This window comes from Zalophus californianus, chromosome 1 (genome assembly GCF_009762305.2).
Source record: "Zalophus californianus isolate mZalCal1 chromosome 1, mZalCal1.pri.v2, whole genome shotgun sequence".
NCBI classification, from domain to species: Eukaryota; Metazoa; Chordata; class Mammalia; order Carnivora; family Otariidae; genus Zalophus; species Zalophus californianus.
The window spans coordinates 120,280,681-120,298,045 of NC_045595.1; the positions used below are offsets into that span (position 1 = coordinate 120,280,681).

Consider the following 17,365-nt stretch of genomic DNA (forward strand, 5'->3'; position numbering starts at 1 on the left):
AATAAAATGTACCTCAGTATCTTTAATTCGTAATATAAATGTAAAGAAATGTAAAGATTTCAACCTATTTGAACTGTTAAAAATAAATGAAAATTAACAAACCATTCTAATGTATTTTTATAATTTTTAAATATTATTATAATAATATTGTAATGTTTGACACGGATATAGGGATCTTTAAACTTCAATGGTAGGATAAATGTTAGAGGTTCCAATGATACATGAAATAATCACTATTTAGATTGTTTTTCTGACCCTAAGCACTGTCAGAAAATGGTCTTGTCCACAAAATTTCTAGTATTCTACTTGAGATACAAAGAGCTCTCTATAAGGTACAATGTTACAGAAGACACGGCCCCTCCATCAGCTTATACAGGATATGTACATGTGTAAAATGTATATGTAAAAACACATAAATTTGTTGGTTTTCTGGAGTGTTCTATAGGTAATTGTATGCCTAAACTTAAAAACAACATCCAATTTACCTTTTTAGTATACTATTTATCTTACAGAGCAACAGTGAAAGCCTCCCTCCTTCTGAAGAGTGGGTCACAACCTTTGTAGTACTTTTAAATCACCTGGAACACTTTTTATAAAAGACTTATTAAATCCTGGTCCCACTCCAAGCTACCTGAATCAGAACCTCTGAAGTTGGGACCAAAGCACTGGAATTTTAAAAAACTGAACCAAAGTGATTCTAATGTGCAAATGGGATTGAGAACCATTGCTTTAACTTTTAATTCTCAACAGACCGGCAGTATCAGTATTATCTGAAAACTTCTTAGAAATGCAAATTCTTTGGGCACCTGGGTGGCTCTGTGGTTGAGTATCCCCGACTCTTGATTTTGGCAAAGGTCATGATCTCAGGGTCGTGAGATCCAGCCCCGAATTGGGTTCCACAGGCAGTCTGCGTGAGATTCCTTCCCTCTGCCCCTCCCCCAGTTCGCATGCTCTCTCTCCCTCTCTCAAATTAAAAAAAAGAGAAATGCAAATACTTGGGTCCACCCTAGACCTATAGAATGGAGGGAGGGGAACTCCAAAAGCAATTACATGTACATGTATAAAATGTGTATTTTGTTCTTTAGTAAGCCCTCCAGGTGATTCTGATGCTCCTAAAATTTGAGAACCACAGCGTCAGGGGGTGGTGAAGTAGGCCAGTAAGCCAAATCTCACATCCCATGTTTCTGTACAGCCTGCAGGCTAAGAACACTTTTATATTTTTAAATGACCAAAAAAAAAAAGAGTATTATGTAGAAGGTGAAAATCAAATAAAATTCAAATTTCAGTGTCTATAAATCAAGTTTTATTAGAACATGGCCATAATGTCACTTGTTTCCATACTATGACTGCTTTTGCACCACAACACCACAGCAGAGGTGAAGTAGGTAGTTCTAACAAGCCCACCTATAGGTGGACCCGGAATATTTGCCATGAGGCCTAGTTATGGCTAGATTATCAACCAACAGTCTATTCTTAGTTACTAGTTACCTTGAGTATGAACAATATAGTAAAAGGGCTTAATTTATACAGTTTTAGTATTATATAAAACCACATAATTTAATTTCTTTTAAAAAGGATAATAAATGACACTACTTACTTGCCATCCTTAAAATAGGTTTTCAGAGTATCACTGAAGCTTTTGGAGTACTTTACAAATTCTTTCTTTTGGTGTTCAAGTGCCTACAGACATCAAACAGAGTAAGAAAAAAAATATTAAATAGGAAAAGAGAAATAACACAAAAGCCAAAATCAAAGATAAGAGATTATACAGAATACAGGATGGACTATATATTATGAATTGGAATTTTCAGAAGTATTTACTTAAACATATTTTAATTCAAGGACAAAACCAGTGGTTAATGATACAAAACTATTTTCAATAATCAAACCATCTTAGTATTTAATTCAATAAAACAACTAAGTGTAAATCAACATCTAGGGTGGCAGCTTATACAAGGCTTCTACTAAACTTACCCTGCGGTTCTGGTATTGATACTTCTTGAAGACATTATTCACTGTATCAAGAAGTTCTTTTATTGCACTAGCTATATCCCTGTTGGATAAGGAAAAAAGAAACTTCTTAAAATCAGTTATATTTGGAAGAGGGGTGTGTATTATATATATATATATATATATGGATACGGATACACACACACACACACACACACACACATATATATATCTATATTTTTTTTTAAGGATTCCTAATCACACTGTAATTACCACATTAACAATGCATCAAGCCCAAACATCTGACTTGATGATTGGATGGATTTTAGCCTGTACCCTTTTGTGATCCTGACTTCCCTTGCATTGCTGACCAAATGTTCTATAACTAATTTCAATCTTCCCAAATCAGTAACATTTCATTCAGCACTACTTACTCAAATTTTTAAGAATTACCTCCGCTTTTCATCTTTTCCAGTTATGATTTTTCCTTTCTTTGATGAATTCAAGCTACTATATTCTCTACGTTTGCTATCTCATGAACAATTACATAAAATTTTACTATTACGTGTACCACACTTCTGTATTTATCAGCACTTCAAGTTACATACCTAATAGTTTTGATGTTTAAAATGAAATATATTTCCTTCTCAGACATAGCTCTTCTCTCTAAGACACATCTACCTTCTAACAACTGCCTATACCCCTCTTCCAAAAACTTTGCTGTCATTATTTCCTTTGGAAAATATATTTAAATTCCTGAGAGAGACAATATCAGAATATTTTGCTACCTTAACCTTTCAGCAATCATCCTTGGACTATATATGCATCAACACCTTCCTCCCCTTTTAAGCAGATAAAGAGAAGAAATCAATAATTCTCATGAGTTGACTGTTCTTCCTACCCATTAACCATTTTTTTCCCTAAACTTTTCTTGTCTTTTCTATCTATGCTTTTTTCAATTTTCATCTTCTAACTGCGTAACTTTTTTGCCAAACTGAACTTAAACTTCTGCTGTGCAAATGCAATTCAAGTGTAAAGATATGAATTATTACGACATAACTCTAGACCATCCCAAACATCTTTCATTACTTTTTAATCACAAATGTCAGATTTCAGTTATTTCATACCTAAAACATTTCAGCTTTACTAAAGAAAAAAAACCCAAAAAGCTCTGTATCCAGATTTCTGTGGTGTATGTATGTGTATCACAGCATTTTTCTAGTAAATAAGCATGTAGGATGTCTAAGAATTACAAATATACAGTATTTGGGTACAAAAAAAGTACGTTAGCCTATTCTGAAATAGTAGTGACATTTGTATTAAATATTTTGATAAATAATCACTTATTACCTCCTGTATGTCAAACACTGGTATCGGTCTGAACATTAAAATACTAGATTCAAATAGGACAATGAATATTACATGGAAATGGTATCTGTCCACTCATTTTTTTTTCTTTTTGCCTCTAGTTTAGGAACAGCAGTTTTAACTTACATAACTATTCCTTTCATTTATGGTTTCAAGTAAGTTGACTCCTGTATTGCTCTGGTGTGCGTAAACCACTGCTTAATAAAATGATGTCATATGACCATGACATGAGAAAAATTACAAATTTCAACAAATAAATATTTGGAAGGTACTTCAAATCCACAATGAGCCCATTTAAAGCAGAACATAATGAAGCAAACTACAGTGATCAAACACTGAGGTGTTTATACACAACTATTTTGTAAAATAATATTCTGCTTTAAAAAGGGGGATTATAAAAATGTGCTTTCAGGGCTAATCGACAAGATGAACATATGCCCCATATACAATGATAATGGCTAGATTCCATAGGTCAAACGAGCAGTGAGTTCTCACTCACCTGTAAGGAAAAAAAAAAAGGGTTTTCTGAAAGGTACCACAGACTTACTAATGAATACTGGGAATCTGTACTTTAAAAGAAAACTTAAAAAATAAGCCCCCCAGGTGATTCTGCTGATGAACCAAATTTGGAAACCCGTGTTTGGAAACCTAGAGCCTAGAACTAAGGTTTGATCTATCACTGGCCACAGAACTTTAGAAAGAACTTATAGAATAATGACCCAGGCTGTTTATCCCTAGGCCTGGCCTTCTCTAAAAACAATTTGTGGCAATTTATATCAAATATTACATCATCTGTATGTACACAGAACGGTATTTTCATTTAAGGTGCTAGGGTTTGCACCAGGGAAGCTAAATTATATTAGTAACTAAGGGTTTGTTTCCTACAAGAGAAAATAATCAGCACTAAAAAAATACTTCAGACAATTAAACAGATCAAGAATTGAAGAAAATAACTACAGTGTAATTACAAACAGTCTGGAGTTAAGTGATTCTGTGACAAGGGACATATAGTAGGACAGAATTTTAGCAATTTGCAGCTTTTAGTGAGGCAACTTTGGGGAAACATATACTCAAAAGAGAAGAGGACAGGCATCAGAGGAAATATAACATACATCTTATAAGAAAATTGCAATAGTAGACTTTCTAATCATGTAACTCAAATTTATATAACATATTTATGTGAACATTCTAAAGGAAGAAAACTCCTATGCTGTGTGTTTAGTTAGACTGGACATCTCTGGAAAAGCTACTCTGAAGCCATGAGGAAAACCAAACTCTGGTGAATTTTAGCGCATGAATACGCAAATACACAGTAAATAAATAAATGCACAGCTTTCTGGTTTATCAAGTCACAAATCTCTACTAGTCATCCATTAGAATGTATCAGACCTAAAAAAGCCCTATGAATTAAATTTACTAAATATTTGCATAAGCTTAAATGTAGTCAAACAGAAACATTCATTAATCAAAAGAACTTTTAAGATATTTATTTGCTGGATCATTTTTCCTAATCAACCCCACAGAGAAAAGCAGGGGAAAAAAAACCCTTATTTCACAAAGCTAGTATGTGCTGTGAGCACATACCGGGTTCTGTGTGAGGCACTTTATGTATGTTTATGTATGTTCTTTCTCTCAATTCTTAAAACTGTTGTCCTCATCTTTATAGGCAGAAACTAGAAGGAAGCTAAGCTACTTATCCAAGGTCACACAGCTAAATGTGGGAATGGAAATTCAAACCTAGGTCTGCTAACATACACACAAATACCTGGATATTTGTTAACTGATGGGAATCTTCTTTCTACTTAATATAACCTATGAAATCACAGAGAGTACTTGGATAGTAAGTATCTGATACATGTTTCTTCAAAATACTGCTAAAATAAATGAAGATAACTACCTTAAGTATGAAAAAGTAAAATATTTTAAAGAAAAAACAGTAACTGCACAGTACACTGCGCCTGAAGGATAAGCCACTTTTTATTTTGGTGCAGTTTTATCCACTAATTTGTTAAACAATTAACCATGGAGACAATATGTATCAAAATGTGTCAGTATATATCTGTGATACAAATAATCACATCTTACCTATCTATGTTAATTTATACATGGTCTCATAAATATATATTATCAACAAACTTTCCAGGGCCAATTATACCTCATAAAATGGTTAAGAAATAAATTTTAATTGCCAATACTCTTAATTCAGTTGTGCGGAGTACACTCCAGAAAACAGAACTAAAATATTACTGCTGCCCCATAAATGAGAGACAAGCCCTTAATTCAGCCTCTGTCAATGACTATGGACAGTGACTCTTAGGCTCCTGACCTCAACTTCCTTATGATTAAAATGTGGCTGTTTATACAGTGTTTTTCAAACCTCTCTCTAAAGCCACAATGGGTTTAGCAGAGATGCCTTGCAGACTCCCTCAGAGGGGTAAGATGGTGTCAAAGTAGCAGGACGAGGACTCTGGGCCTACCATACCTACCCCAGCTTCAACCACAACATTCTTCTCTCTCTTACCTACTGGCATTCTATATTAAGATATCCTTTATCACACCTCTTCCAGATAGCTAAAACTTTTTTCAATGACCAAGTTAGACCAGCATTATTCATCTCAGATTGGGAAGCAGCAGAGAAGACAATGGAGTGCATCTGCCTGGGTTCGAACCCAGATCTACCAATTTACCAGCTCTGTGACCTTGGAAAAGTTACTTAATTTCTTCACCTGTTATAGCAGTGTTATAATAATATATGTAAAATGCTTAAAAAAGCACCGAGAACATAATTCTAACTTATTAGACTACTATTATTAAGATGGCACTGATTCAATAAACCTCTCCTTCAATGACCCAAGGCAAAATTTGCTGAAAATATTATTTTTAAAATGTCAGATCTTCAAAGAAATGCAGCATAGATCATAAACAAATATATGATTATCAAAACAAATTAGAATTTTATTAAAGTATTTGAAAATTCTAAAACTAAGGGCGCCTGGGTGGCTCAGTTGGTTAAGCGACTGCCTTCGGCTCAGGTCATGATCCTGGAGTCCCTGGATGGAGTCCCACATCGGGCTTCCTGCTCAGCAGGGAGTCTGCTTCTCCCTCTGACCCTCTTCCCTCTTGTACGTTCTATCTCTCATTCTCTCTCTCTCTCAAATAAATAAATAAAATCTTTAAAAAAAAAATTCTAAAAATAAGCTGCTTAAACAACTGTGCTTCACGTAACTGGCAATTTATCCTTTTATGAGCTAAACAAGTTTACTTTATATTAGATTAAAAATAAAAAGCCATAAAACAGTTGACTATCTTCCTTTTTCACACATTAAAAATACTTAAAGGAAGTTGAGGCTTTCCTATAAAGGTAAAATATTTACCTCAGGATTTGTTCCCTGTGACATGAATTTTAGCTAGGCAATGAAAAATCTTTTTCGTACTTTCAGGTTCTCAATTAGAAGACCTAAAAGAGGGTCACTCCTTAATAGCTGGGTTGCGTACCCATCATAAACCAGTACTTTCTAAAATGGGATACCGTGCCCTCTATACTACTCAAAATAGGTGCCCAAACTAGCTAAAATAACATTTTGCAATGGGAATTACAAAAAATACTGTTTCCAAGAGATGAATGTTAATATTTACAAGTGAACCTCTTTCCATTCTTTAAAGATATGAAGTATGATGATGCAGCCTCTTTCAGAAAACAACAAAACCTGTGCTAAATCTTTCCTTTTCAGCAATTTCTACTTGTGGTCTCACCAAAAGGTTTCACTGATAGTGCAGCTCTAATTATTCCCAATTTTCTTCATAGTATATCCAGTGAGGCTAAAGAAAATTGAGACTCTTTATTCATCCAGAAATTGTTTGGATTTTCCCCTGATTCTCCCACCCTCTTAACCCCTGAGGACAGTGCCCCTGGTTTGAGACCCACTGCTCACGGATGACCCGTCTTGCTGCTGCTCACCAGTCAGCCTTCTGGCCCCTTGCATAATATCGGACTTATTTAACCTGTATCCCAAAGGTAAGGATTTGGAGGTTTACAATTTGGCCAATATTTAAAAATGCTATTCAAGCCTAAGAGTACATTACTTATTCTAATAACTTCTGTCCTTTCTGCAACAAAAACAATACTGGTATCCTTTGTTACCAATACTATAATTTATCCAACTTCCCTATTTACTTTAATCTGACATTTACATTTTTGCATTATTTTTTGTAGTTCTAACTACATTTCAATTTATGTACATTTCATTCACTGTTTTTATATGAACATTCTAAAAAATTTTATCATACTCTAAAGCCAAATACCACAGCTTAGGAGTTAATAATCAAAATGCAGCATTTAAAAATTTTAAGTCTGATTTCAAATTAATATTTCAATTTAATATTAATGTCATACCAAAATCAAACACCTAGAATGAGTGGTTCCTTTGAAGTACTTTCAAGAAAAGAAGAACCAAAGCCAAAAGTTGCTTACTTGATTGTCTGCAGAAACCTCACTCTGTCATTGATCTCATCTGGGATCTTACTGAGAATTTGCTTAAGTGCTCGTGCCTTTTCATTTAGGTCCTGGAATTCTGGCTCTGGTCGTTCAATCATATACTCTGATAAAATAAATACATAATAAAAACCATCATGCAACTCTCTGCCAAATTCAAGTCTACGAATTCCCAATGTTGGTTAAAGAAGTGGAGGGAGAAGAGAAAGGGAAAGGAAAGGAAAGACAAGGTTGCAAGGCAGAATTCATTAAAGTTCAACTTAGTTCAGAAATAATATATGGCTCTCCCCAAGTAAAGGATCAAAAGATGAAAGACTAAACATTTTCAATTTGGGATAAATGGAAATTTGGTGAAATCTTAAAACAAACAAACAACTAAAAGATAGGCTCAATCAAATTTACCAGGCCTCTGAAGCTTTATTTCATAAGGAAACCTTAAGGTAATGACATTCGTAACAAATATAATGACAATATATATCTGTTAAGGAGGAAGAGGAGCTTAATAACGAACCTCTATATTGAATATGTAATGAGCTCATGATATCAAAACCCAACCTACTAATATCTTCAGCACATTCTTGAAATCTCACTTAAAAACACACAATAATTTATATAGATGTTTGCCCCATTATCATCACAATAACAATAACAGTAAGAAAGGAGAGGGGCAGAAGACCCATTTGTCAAATAAGACTTGGAGGAAGTACTTTTCAACAACTGTAAGAAAATTAAATAAGACTCTGACTACCTTCTACATCATCAGCTGCCATTCGAAGAAGGGACTCTGTGAAGTTAACTTCTACACTTTTTTTCTCTAAAATTTTCATAATGATGTCTTGTGTAAGTCCTGGATTTTCTTTTTCAGCCTATAAAAAAGAGAAAGCTCTTTTTAAAATACAGAAGCTCAATCAGCATTTGAAAGTCAAAAATTAATTGTTTAGAACCTGCCTGGAACCTCTTAATCAAATTATGACAGCAGAAATCTTTGTAAAGTAGGTGTGGTGACGGCATTCAGTTATGTTTTGTCAGAGCTTATGCATCAGTGACTTCTTATTACAGCCATGGTCCCATTTGCCATTTGAACATAAGGTACTTAACATTTCCTATTTCTCCTCTACATTCACTTGCAATCAAACCAGTAACAAAAATAGAAATAAAGATTCTATATATTTTGGTAATCCATCAATTACTCTGTTCAGTAGTTTAAATACACTAAGGACTTTTAGCTTTTTTTCATTAGCTAAGATTTCAACTTGAGGATCAGGCTATAACTCATCTTACCAGTACTTTGAAGATTCTTTGCATTTAAATGAACAGAATGTCAAGAAAAACAAAAATGAAACAAAAAGACAGGATTTCTTTTGCAGGTTTTATTTAAGCTATATAATCCTTTACTTTTCCACCTCACAATTTTCATTTCCTATTTTCTGTAGCAAGAATATTTCCTTTTGTAGCAAGAATATTTGTAGCTAAAATAGAACATCATTTAATCCTTTTGCTACCTCCTGGGCTTGTTTCACTGATGAGTTTGCATTACTTCTACGTTACTTCACTCACTAGGACACTAAAATCTTCTAGCCATCTCAACACTGAGAACACAGAAAGTTATGAGTTTATCATAGTTAATTTTCAGATTTCGGTTTTCCCCAGTAATTCTGTCCCATTTTATTATTTTTAAAAATTTTGTATTGACACTCTAAGTCTGTTTCTTTTAGGATGCCTGCCAATTTTAATCATTATGCTGATGATTCCCTATCTTTTTTGCCCAATATTAAACAGCAAATAGAAACATAATTTATGATCCTAATCAGACAGCGATCTATTTGCTTCCATATGTGTCAAGCACATTTAACCTCTGCCTTTTCAATTCCATTCTGGTATCACTGCAGATCCAGTTTCTTCCTGTTCCTACTGCTCTTTCCATTATAACATCTTGTTTCTCATTAGGCTTCAAGTATCAGAAACTGAAAGGTTTTGAAATGGAATGGGAAAAGAAAATATTCACATTTATCTCAACGCTGGGATCATTTTAACTGCTCTCATATGCTATTCAAGAAAATCATTTTGATAGATGATTAATAACAATAAAGTGTATCCTACTGAATTCCATTTCCTTTATAACCTGTTTTGATTTTTCTTTCCATGAATATATTTAAGATAGAATCTATTTTTTAAAAACAAGGGTTACCTTTAAAGGAAAAGTTGTACAAGACGGTATCAACATTATTAATTTGGTGACCTGCCACAAAACTATATGCATTATTTCGATAAGCCAGCATTTGATAAAGTGGTTTATCTTCTTTCTCTAAGTAGCATTAAATTACCTATATAATGCATCATCTTACGAGGCAGGGGAGTACTCTCCATGTGCTTACAGAATATGCCAGCAGAACAATAATCTCTCTCTGATTAAGTTATCATAAACTGCCAAAATCATTAAATGCTGAAAGCCTGAGAATAAAGTTTTCAACACCAAGTTGTGTGGAGCCCCAAACTGCCAAAACCGGAGCATTATAGAAATCTTACAGAGGCCTCTAACTTTCTCAGTTCACAAGTGTTCTTAGGGCAAAGAAAATAGTGGCTATGTAGTAGTTAGGTTCAAATAACTTCGTAAGTACTCGTGTCCTAACAACTGTCCTTAAAAAATACACAAATTGAAAGAAAAACATTTCATTTCATTCTTAAATAACCATGATTACTTACTGAGATGCATTCACCTGTTGGGCACTACACAATTTCTCAAATGTTGGAATTAGACTGGATCCTACAATCCCCATTTCCTATTGGGACACTGATTTTCTCGTGGTACTTACCTTTTATCACAGAAATGGCCAAAATTCCAACTTCACAAAAATATGACATCACTGCATGGAATGTAGCCCAATCTAATATGTTGAAATTGCAAACTGGGGCGCCTGGGTGGCTCAGTTGGTTAAGCAACTGCCTTTGGCTCAGGTCATGATCCCAGGGTCCTGGGATCGAGTCCCACATCAGGCTCCCTGCTCGGCGGGAAGCCTGCTTCTCCCTCTCCCACTCCCCCTGCTTGTGTTCCCTCTCTCTCTGTCTCTCTCTCTCTCTGTCAATTAAATAATAAATAAAATCTTTAAAAAAAAAAAAAAATTGCAAACTACCTCAAGCTAGCATAGTTCACAGTGTCAGATGTTTAGTATCACTGTGTTTCTTTAAAGTTTTAAAATAACTCATAGCACTCTTCTAAGTTTGCTGTGGGGCCCCAGGGTGCCTCAGCACCTAGCTCGGGAACAATCATCTTAGTATCTTCTGGCTGAAATCCTTAAGCTACTTACTTTTCATTTTAAAAGCCTTAAATTTACCCAATTTCTCTGACTGACAAAATAAATAGATCTGTGCTTAAATCGGAGACTTTTAACTATCTGTACCTTCAGGTTTTCTCCCAGAATTACAACCTTGAATTCTGTGGGAATCCAATTTTTATGAAGAATCCCACTGTGAGTAAAAACTATCCCCAAAGGCAGTAACATCCACCCTCATGAGTCAGTGATTCTCAACAGCACAACCTATCAGAACTTTCCATAGGGGAAAAGAATCAAAGAGAAGAGACATCTTAAAAGATAATATTCATTAGTATTTTATCTTGGGGAAAACAATTTTAATCCCTTTTCTCGTGATAATAAAAATATTAGGGGCACCTGGGTGGCTCAGTTGGTTAAGCGACTGCCTTCGGCTCAGGTCATGATCCTGGAGTCCCGGGATCGAGTCCCGCATCGGGCTCCCTGCTCAGCGGGGAGTCTGCCTCTCCCTCTGACCCTCTTCCCTCTCGTGCTCTCTATCTCTCATTCTCTCTCTCTCAAATAAATAAAATAAAAAATCTTTAAAAAAAAAAAAAATATTAAACCTTGATAAATCACACTTGTGGTCAAAGAACTGGAAATATGGACATATATTTTAGGAATATTAATAGGGATATATGGGTGGGTGAGGCATTTATTTTTTGAGAACGAGAGAAAGTACGGGGGGGGGGGGGGGGAGAAGCAGAGGGAGAGGCAGAAGCAGACTCCCCGCTGAGCAGGGAGCCCCATGCAAGGCTCGATCCCAGGACCCCTGGATCATGACCTGAGCCAAAGGCAGATGCTTAACCGAATGAGCCACCCAGGCACCCCTGGGTGAGACTTAAATTTTTCAAATAAGTTGTAGCTTTAAAAACACAAAAATCTTCCTCTTCTTAATGCATACCCTTTTAATTCCATTTGAAATTTAACAAATTAAATATAATAAAAATCAATCAATGCAAAACTAATTTATTTTCCTCTCAAAATAACTTCCACTTTCCCCAATTAACAATCAGTGCCGTGGATAATAAAATTTATCCATATGTTAAACCAGATCTATCAAAAAGCACATACTTTAAACATACTATTTGCTTTTAAAATGTACTTTAGTATTAAAACATCAGATTATATGTAAGGATATTTGTAAGAAAAAGCTTAATGAAATTTGTTATTTTATCTCTTTTAGAAATGACACTGAGGATATCATCTACTACTTCAGACAGAGTCCTCCTTATGATGATCCACAGGAGAAATTTCTCTCTGTTCTTGCTAACAGAAAAGCTAAAAAACTGACTTTTCCTTATCAATACTATATTGTGCAATAGGTCGCCTTTCCTTCCTTTCTTTGGCCACAAAAATAGCAAGTTAGTTTAAAACAGTTTCCATCATGCCTCCCTGATAACCAAATATGCCATTCCAAAGCCACACTGAAGCTCAAAGAAAAAAGAAAAAAAAAATTGATGATATTGCTTCATTCCTTCTTTTCATTAACCCATTGATTTGCCAGAATATATTTTAATTAAGCTACTACGTATGAATACACAGGCACTGCATTTTAGAGTATTAATCACATCAAAATAGCTCTAATATAATATATACAATGTAAATTCTTGTGGGGAAGAGAGATGTTAAGTGACAGTATCTATCCCAGCAGTTAAGAGTGGTATCAATAAACAATCTTTGCCATAAAAAAGAACTCAACCTTTATGGATTTATAGTTCTAATCCAATAAAACTTAACTATAAATTTATTCTAGATTTAAACATTAAAATACTTTACCTGAAATAGAAGTTATTTTGGATATTAATGGGAACAAACACACAATAAGTAAATAAAAATTGAAGTTTTGGGTACCCTGATACGTACTGGGAAAGGAAGGGGGATGGATAAAGTTTTACATGAAAGAATGCACCTAATATGTAGAGTAGGACTGTCCAACAGAAATATAACATAAGCAACAAATATCATTCATTGTAATTTTAAATTTTCTAGTGGCCATGTTACAAAATAAGAAATATGTGAAATCATTTTAAGAGTACATCCAAAATATTATCATTTCAACATATAATTAATATAAAATACTTATTACTGAGTTATTTTACATTCTTTTTCTTATACTAAGTATTCAAAATCTGGTGTGTATTTTATACTTGGAGTACAACTCAATTTGAACTAGCAACGTGTGGCTAGTATTTATCAAACAGTGCAGGTCTAGAGACAACAAAAAACTTCACTCTGACAGAGTGACTTGGATGTATGTTTGCAATACCCTTAATCTGACCCCCACACACGTCTTGTTTTCCCATCAAAAATACTATTTTATACTTATGTTCTATAATTAAGCAATATGAAGAACATCTTTTTGAGTTATAATTTTACAAAAATTTTTATCAAGTCATATAACAGAAAAAGAAATTCAAAAATATACTCTAAAGCTAAAGAGAAAAGACTCCAAAGAAGTCAGTTTCCAAAGCAAAAAATGACGAAAAGATGAATGCTAAGGAAAAAGCATTTGTTTCAATTCACTTTTGGGAAGTGTTTTAAGCTTTACAGCGTACGCTAAAACAGACGTGAGACAGCTGAACAGGTTTTCACTAAAAGGAAATAAAGTGGCAATTATCATATGGTGTTCAGATTTATATACAACATACATTTTAATCATCACAATAAATTATTTGCATCTCACCTTAATGAAAGCTGCTCTCAGTGTCTGAGCTGCTGACAGGTTTACTCGTTCTAGCTGCAATATAAATTTTAAATCACTATTAATATCAATTTCCTCAGAAAAAGCACATTTCTGATATTCCATTCTACAGTAATAACACTGATACATCCATCATTTGATCAACAAAAATCCTTGCTATTATTCTAAATCACCTTAATTCTTCAAATACACAGGTCATCTCAAATTTTCATTAGAAGAAATTAAAGGATGTATGAGTTCTTCATTCTTTTTATTTTTAAAAACAAAACACTCTACCTTAAAAGTAGACTTAAGATAAGCACAGAATGCAAAATAATATCAAGTCCCTATAGAAAGAATAAACATATTTACTTCAATTACTGAAAATAGGGTTCGAGATCAACTCTCAATGCTCCGTTGCAAGTATATGGCAAATGGGGTTTGCACTGAATAGAAAACGACCAACACCAAGAAAACATTTATTATTTAAGATTTTTTGTATTTATTACCTTACTCCTTTTTAATTATTTTACAATCCCTCAGCCAGGGATTTAAGTTGAGGTTAGTCTATTTTATTAATTAGCAAACAGCACTGACAAAAGGTCTGATACTAAATAAAGACTGTGGATCATCTGTCCTCTATGTTATCTGGATTAAAAAAAGGTTACCTAAATACTGGACCAAAAGTTCAATCCCAAAGCTTTTAATTTTAATATCAAATATGTGAGGTTTACAATTCTGAAAGATACATGTCCTTATTATACACTTCAGAGAATTCATTTTTCAGTGAGAAAAAAATTTGATAAAAATAATGCCATTTGTTGAAAAGTTAACTGCTAGGCTTAAAACAACTACCTTCAGTTAAATTCCTATTTTTTTAGTCCCTAAAGATTGCACCAATTAACTCAATAAAGCTCAATGTATATATTTTTTATTGGGGACAATATTAAATGTTCAAAAACAATGTTAACTTTTATAGGATTCTTATGCAAGTGGAATTTTTTTACAAAAATCGTAGGAACATATCATATCTTGCAATAAATATTCCTTTCAATCCCTTGAGGAAATAAATGTAAGTTTTCCTTTATAAACAACATGTATACATATATACATTATCTAAGGAATGGCCTACACTTTATTAAATCAATTTATTTTCTAAACAAGACAGAAATGCCAAGAACCTTATCTCCCTACAAGTTATGCATCTTCAGCAAAAAAGCAACAAAATGTGCCAAGATAAACACTTTATCTCCAAAAATAAATAATAGGCCATTTAACTCAGTTTTTAACTTGGCTTCTACAAATCCAGTAAAATCTAACATTGTCTTAGTAGATAAAAGGGAAGACACAAGAGGACAAGGTAGGCAAATAGAGAAAAAAGCAACTATGTAAGTTTATAAAATTAATGAAAATATGCTGCCACAAATAAAAAATTTTCTTCTTCCATGGAATTCATTTAATTGTAATGAGTCCTATTTAAGATTAAAATAATAATACAGCTCTTCTGATCTCAAGTTCTTGTTGTGTAAGGGAAGGAGAGGCAGACAAACAGGATGAATGTTTCCAGTCTGATAGGAACCATTTCCTTATTTGGGTTTACACCACACTCCGACCTCTTTCAAGAAGTCAAAGGTCTGAGTCAGATGTGTACCTCCAAGTATCTGCATCATTAACTCATTCTGTACTACCCTGGCTGGTGTGTGAAAGGGTCAAGGCAAATAAAAGAGGCCCAGAATAGTCTGTGAAGAACTAATAAAATTAGCCAAGATAGACATCAGATTTCTATATTAAGTTTACATACATGTGTCTTAGAAAAGAAAGGGAAAGGTCAGGCATATACTAAATCAAATCTGTGAGCTGTGAGGCACCTCAACCAGAACTCTGCAGGGAGTCATTTTGGGATACATTATATACCCACATATCTTGCAGTAAACCCACTAGGCTTCATTACTCATATGATATCCCCACTACCCAGGGAAGGACCAGGCATACAGGCACATATCTACTTTTTGAATTGAACTTAATCTCTCAACCATAAATTTATCTAAATTGTTCTTCAATCTACTTATAATTTGCAGCCTGTAATACTTAGCAAGGTATGTTTTTATCTTCCCTAATAAAAAGTGCTTCCCTTTTAGATCTTTCACTTGTGATAGATGATTTGATGATAAAATCAAGTTCACCTTACCTTTCATGACAGTATAAGGTCCTGGCAGTATCCTAATAACAGTTTTCATTTACTTAGCACCTATAATGAATTTTGTTATGTATTTTCATAGAGAGTATCTCATCCTCACAATCTGTAACTAGCTATCATCATCTCTATTTTACAGAGGCAGAAATTCATTTTGCATAAATTTACCCCATATTCAAGAGCTAGTGCATAGAGAGGCAGGATTCATAACAAATCTGTCTGGCTCTAAAACCTGTGCACAAGCCACTTAATGCTACCCTGCTCCCTGAATTCACCCTTCCCACACTGGCATCCACTCTCTCACTGAATCTCTTCAACTACTGAAGAACTAACAAATTCCCGAGTTTCTCCCATGTGTAAGAAAGTCAGTGTGAGAGATAAAAGAAATAGATTATAGTCCTGGAACCCCAGATCAATTTAAATAAGCAGCTACATGGAAACTAATGGGATCACTGTCAGTTGAAGTAGGAAAAAAAAAGTCTTTATGGAGGTGAAAGCTAAACTGGTCCCTGAAGAACACAGCCTCTTAAAATCACCTTCCTGGGCCATTTGCAAACTTACAGCTTTCTTCAGGGGTTAGTAACACATGTGGGAGTAAAGTTTTTATGTAAGTTTAGAACAGACAAGAATTTCCATTTTGTTTCCAATACTTCCACTAATGAGTCCAGTAATTTTTTTCAGCTTTTGAGATAACAGTTGTTGGCTAGGTTATCTTTAAAGAGCCAATGCAATCATTTCTTAGTAGTAATTGATTCTGAATTCAGAGGAGGAGGAGGGAACATATAATTACACCTTGCCATTAATGGATATCTGGACAAGGAGAGGCTTTCCTCGGGCCTCAGCCATCTAGGAATTCCATGTCACCAGTAAAAGAGTAAAGAAAAAAAAAGAGAATAAGCACAAGAGAACAGGGCACCTAATCTCATTTCACGAAAAAGGTAAAGAAAGTACCTCCTGAAGTCCCAGCTAGAGGGAAATGATAGGCTGGGGTGAACTTAACAGCGGGGCTCTCACCCCAACCTCACGTCTGCCTACTGTTTTGTGAGGTCCTCCTGTAATTTACTCTTGATAGCTTCTGAGAGCACTATTAACTGCAAACTTGTCAAATTTAACTCTCTAGAATGTTTATAAAAATATTTCAAAAGCTTACACATAATTGTGATTCCACAGAGAGTGCATTTATTGCATTGGCCCCTCCATTTATTGCACTGGTCCCTCCCTCCAAAGGTATCAGCTCATTCCTATACTTTATTTTCTAGTTAGCAAGCCTGTCTCTTACACCCATAACTATAAAAAAAAAAAAAATCCATTTAACTCTTTGGTTATTCAAGTTTTATAGGTCTTCCATAAAATCTTTTGAAAGTATTCTT

General features: G+C 34.3%; 1 protein-coding gene across 4 annotated transcripts in view; it reads right to left on the reverse strand.

Moving 5' to 3' along the window:
• The window catches only part of PDCD10 (programmed cell death 10), a 41,626-nt gene that overhangs the window by 1,820 nt on the left and 22,441 nt on the right, over positions 1-17,365 (reverse strand). For all 4 annotated transcript variants that reach the window (XM_035722928.1, XM_035722931.1, XM_035722930.1 and 1 more), the window contains 5 exons: positions 13,805-13,858; positions 8,559-8,676; positions 7,790-7,916; positions 1,975-2,053; positions 1,598-1,680 (listed from right to left, as the gene is read on the reverse strand). In XM_035722928.1, coding sequence (XP_035578821.1) covers positions 1,598-1,680; positions 1,975-2,053; positions 7,790-7,916; positions 8,559-8,676; positions 13,805-13,858 — 461 coding nt within the window. The remainder of the gene's footprint in view (positions 1-1,597; positions 1,681-1,974; positions 2,054-7,789; positions 7,917-8,558; positions 8,677-13,804; positions 13,859-17,365) is intronic.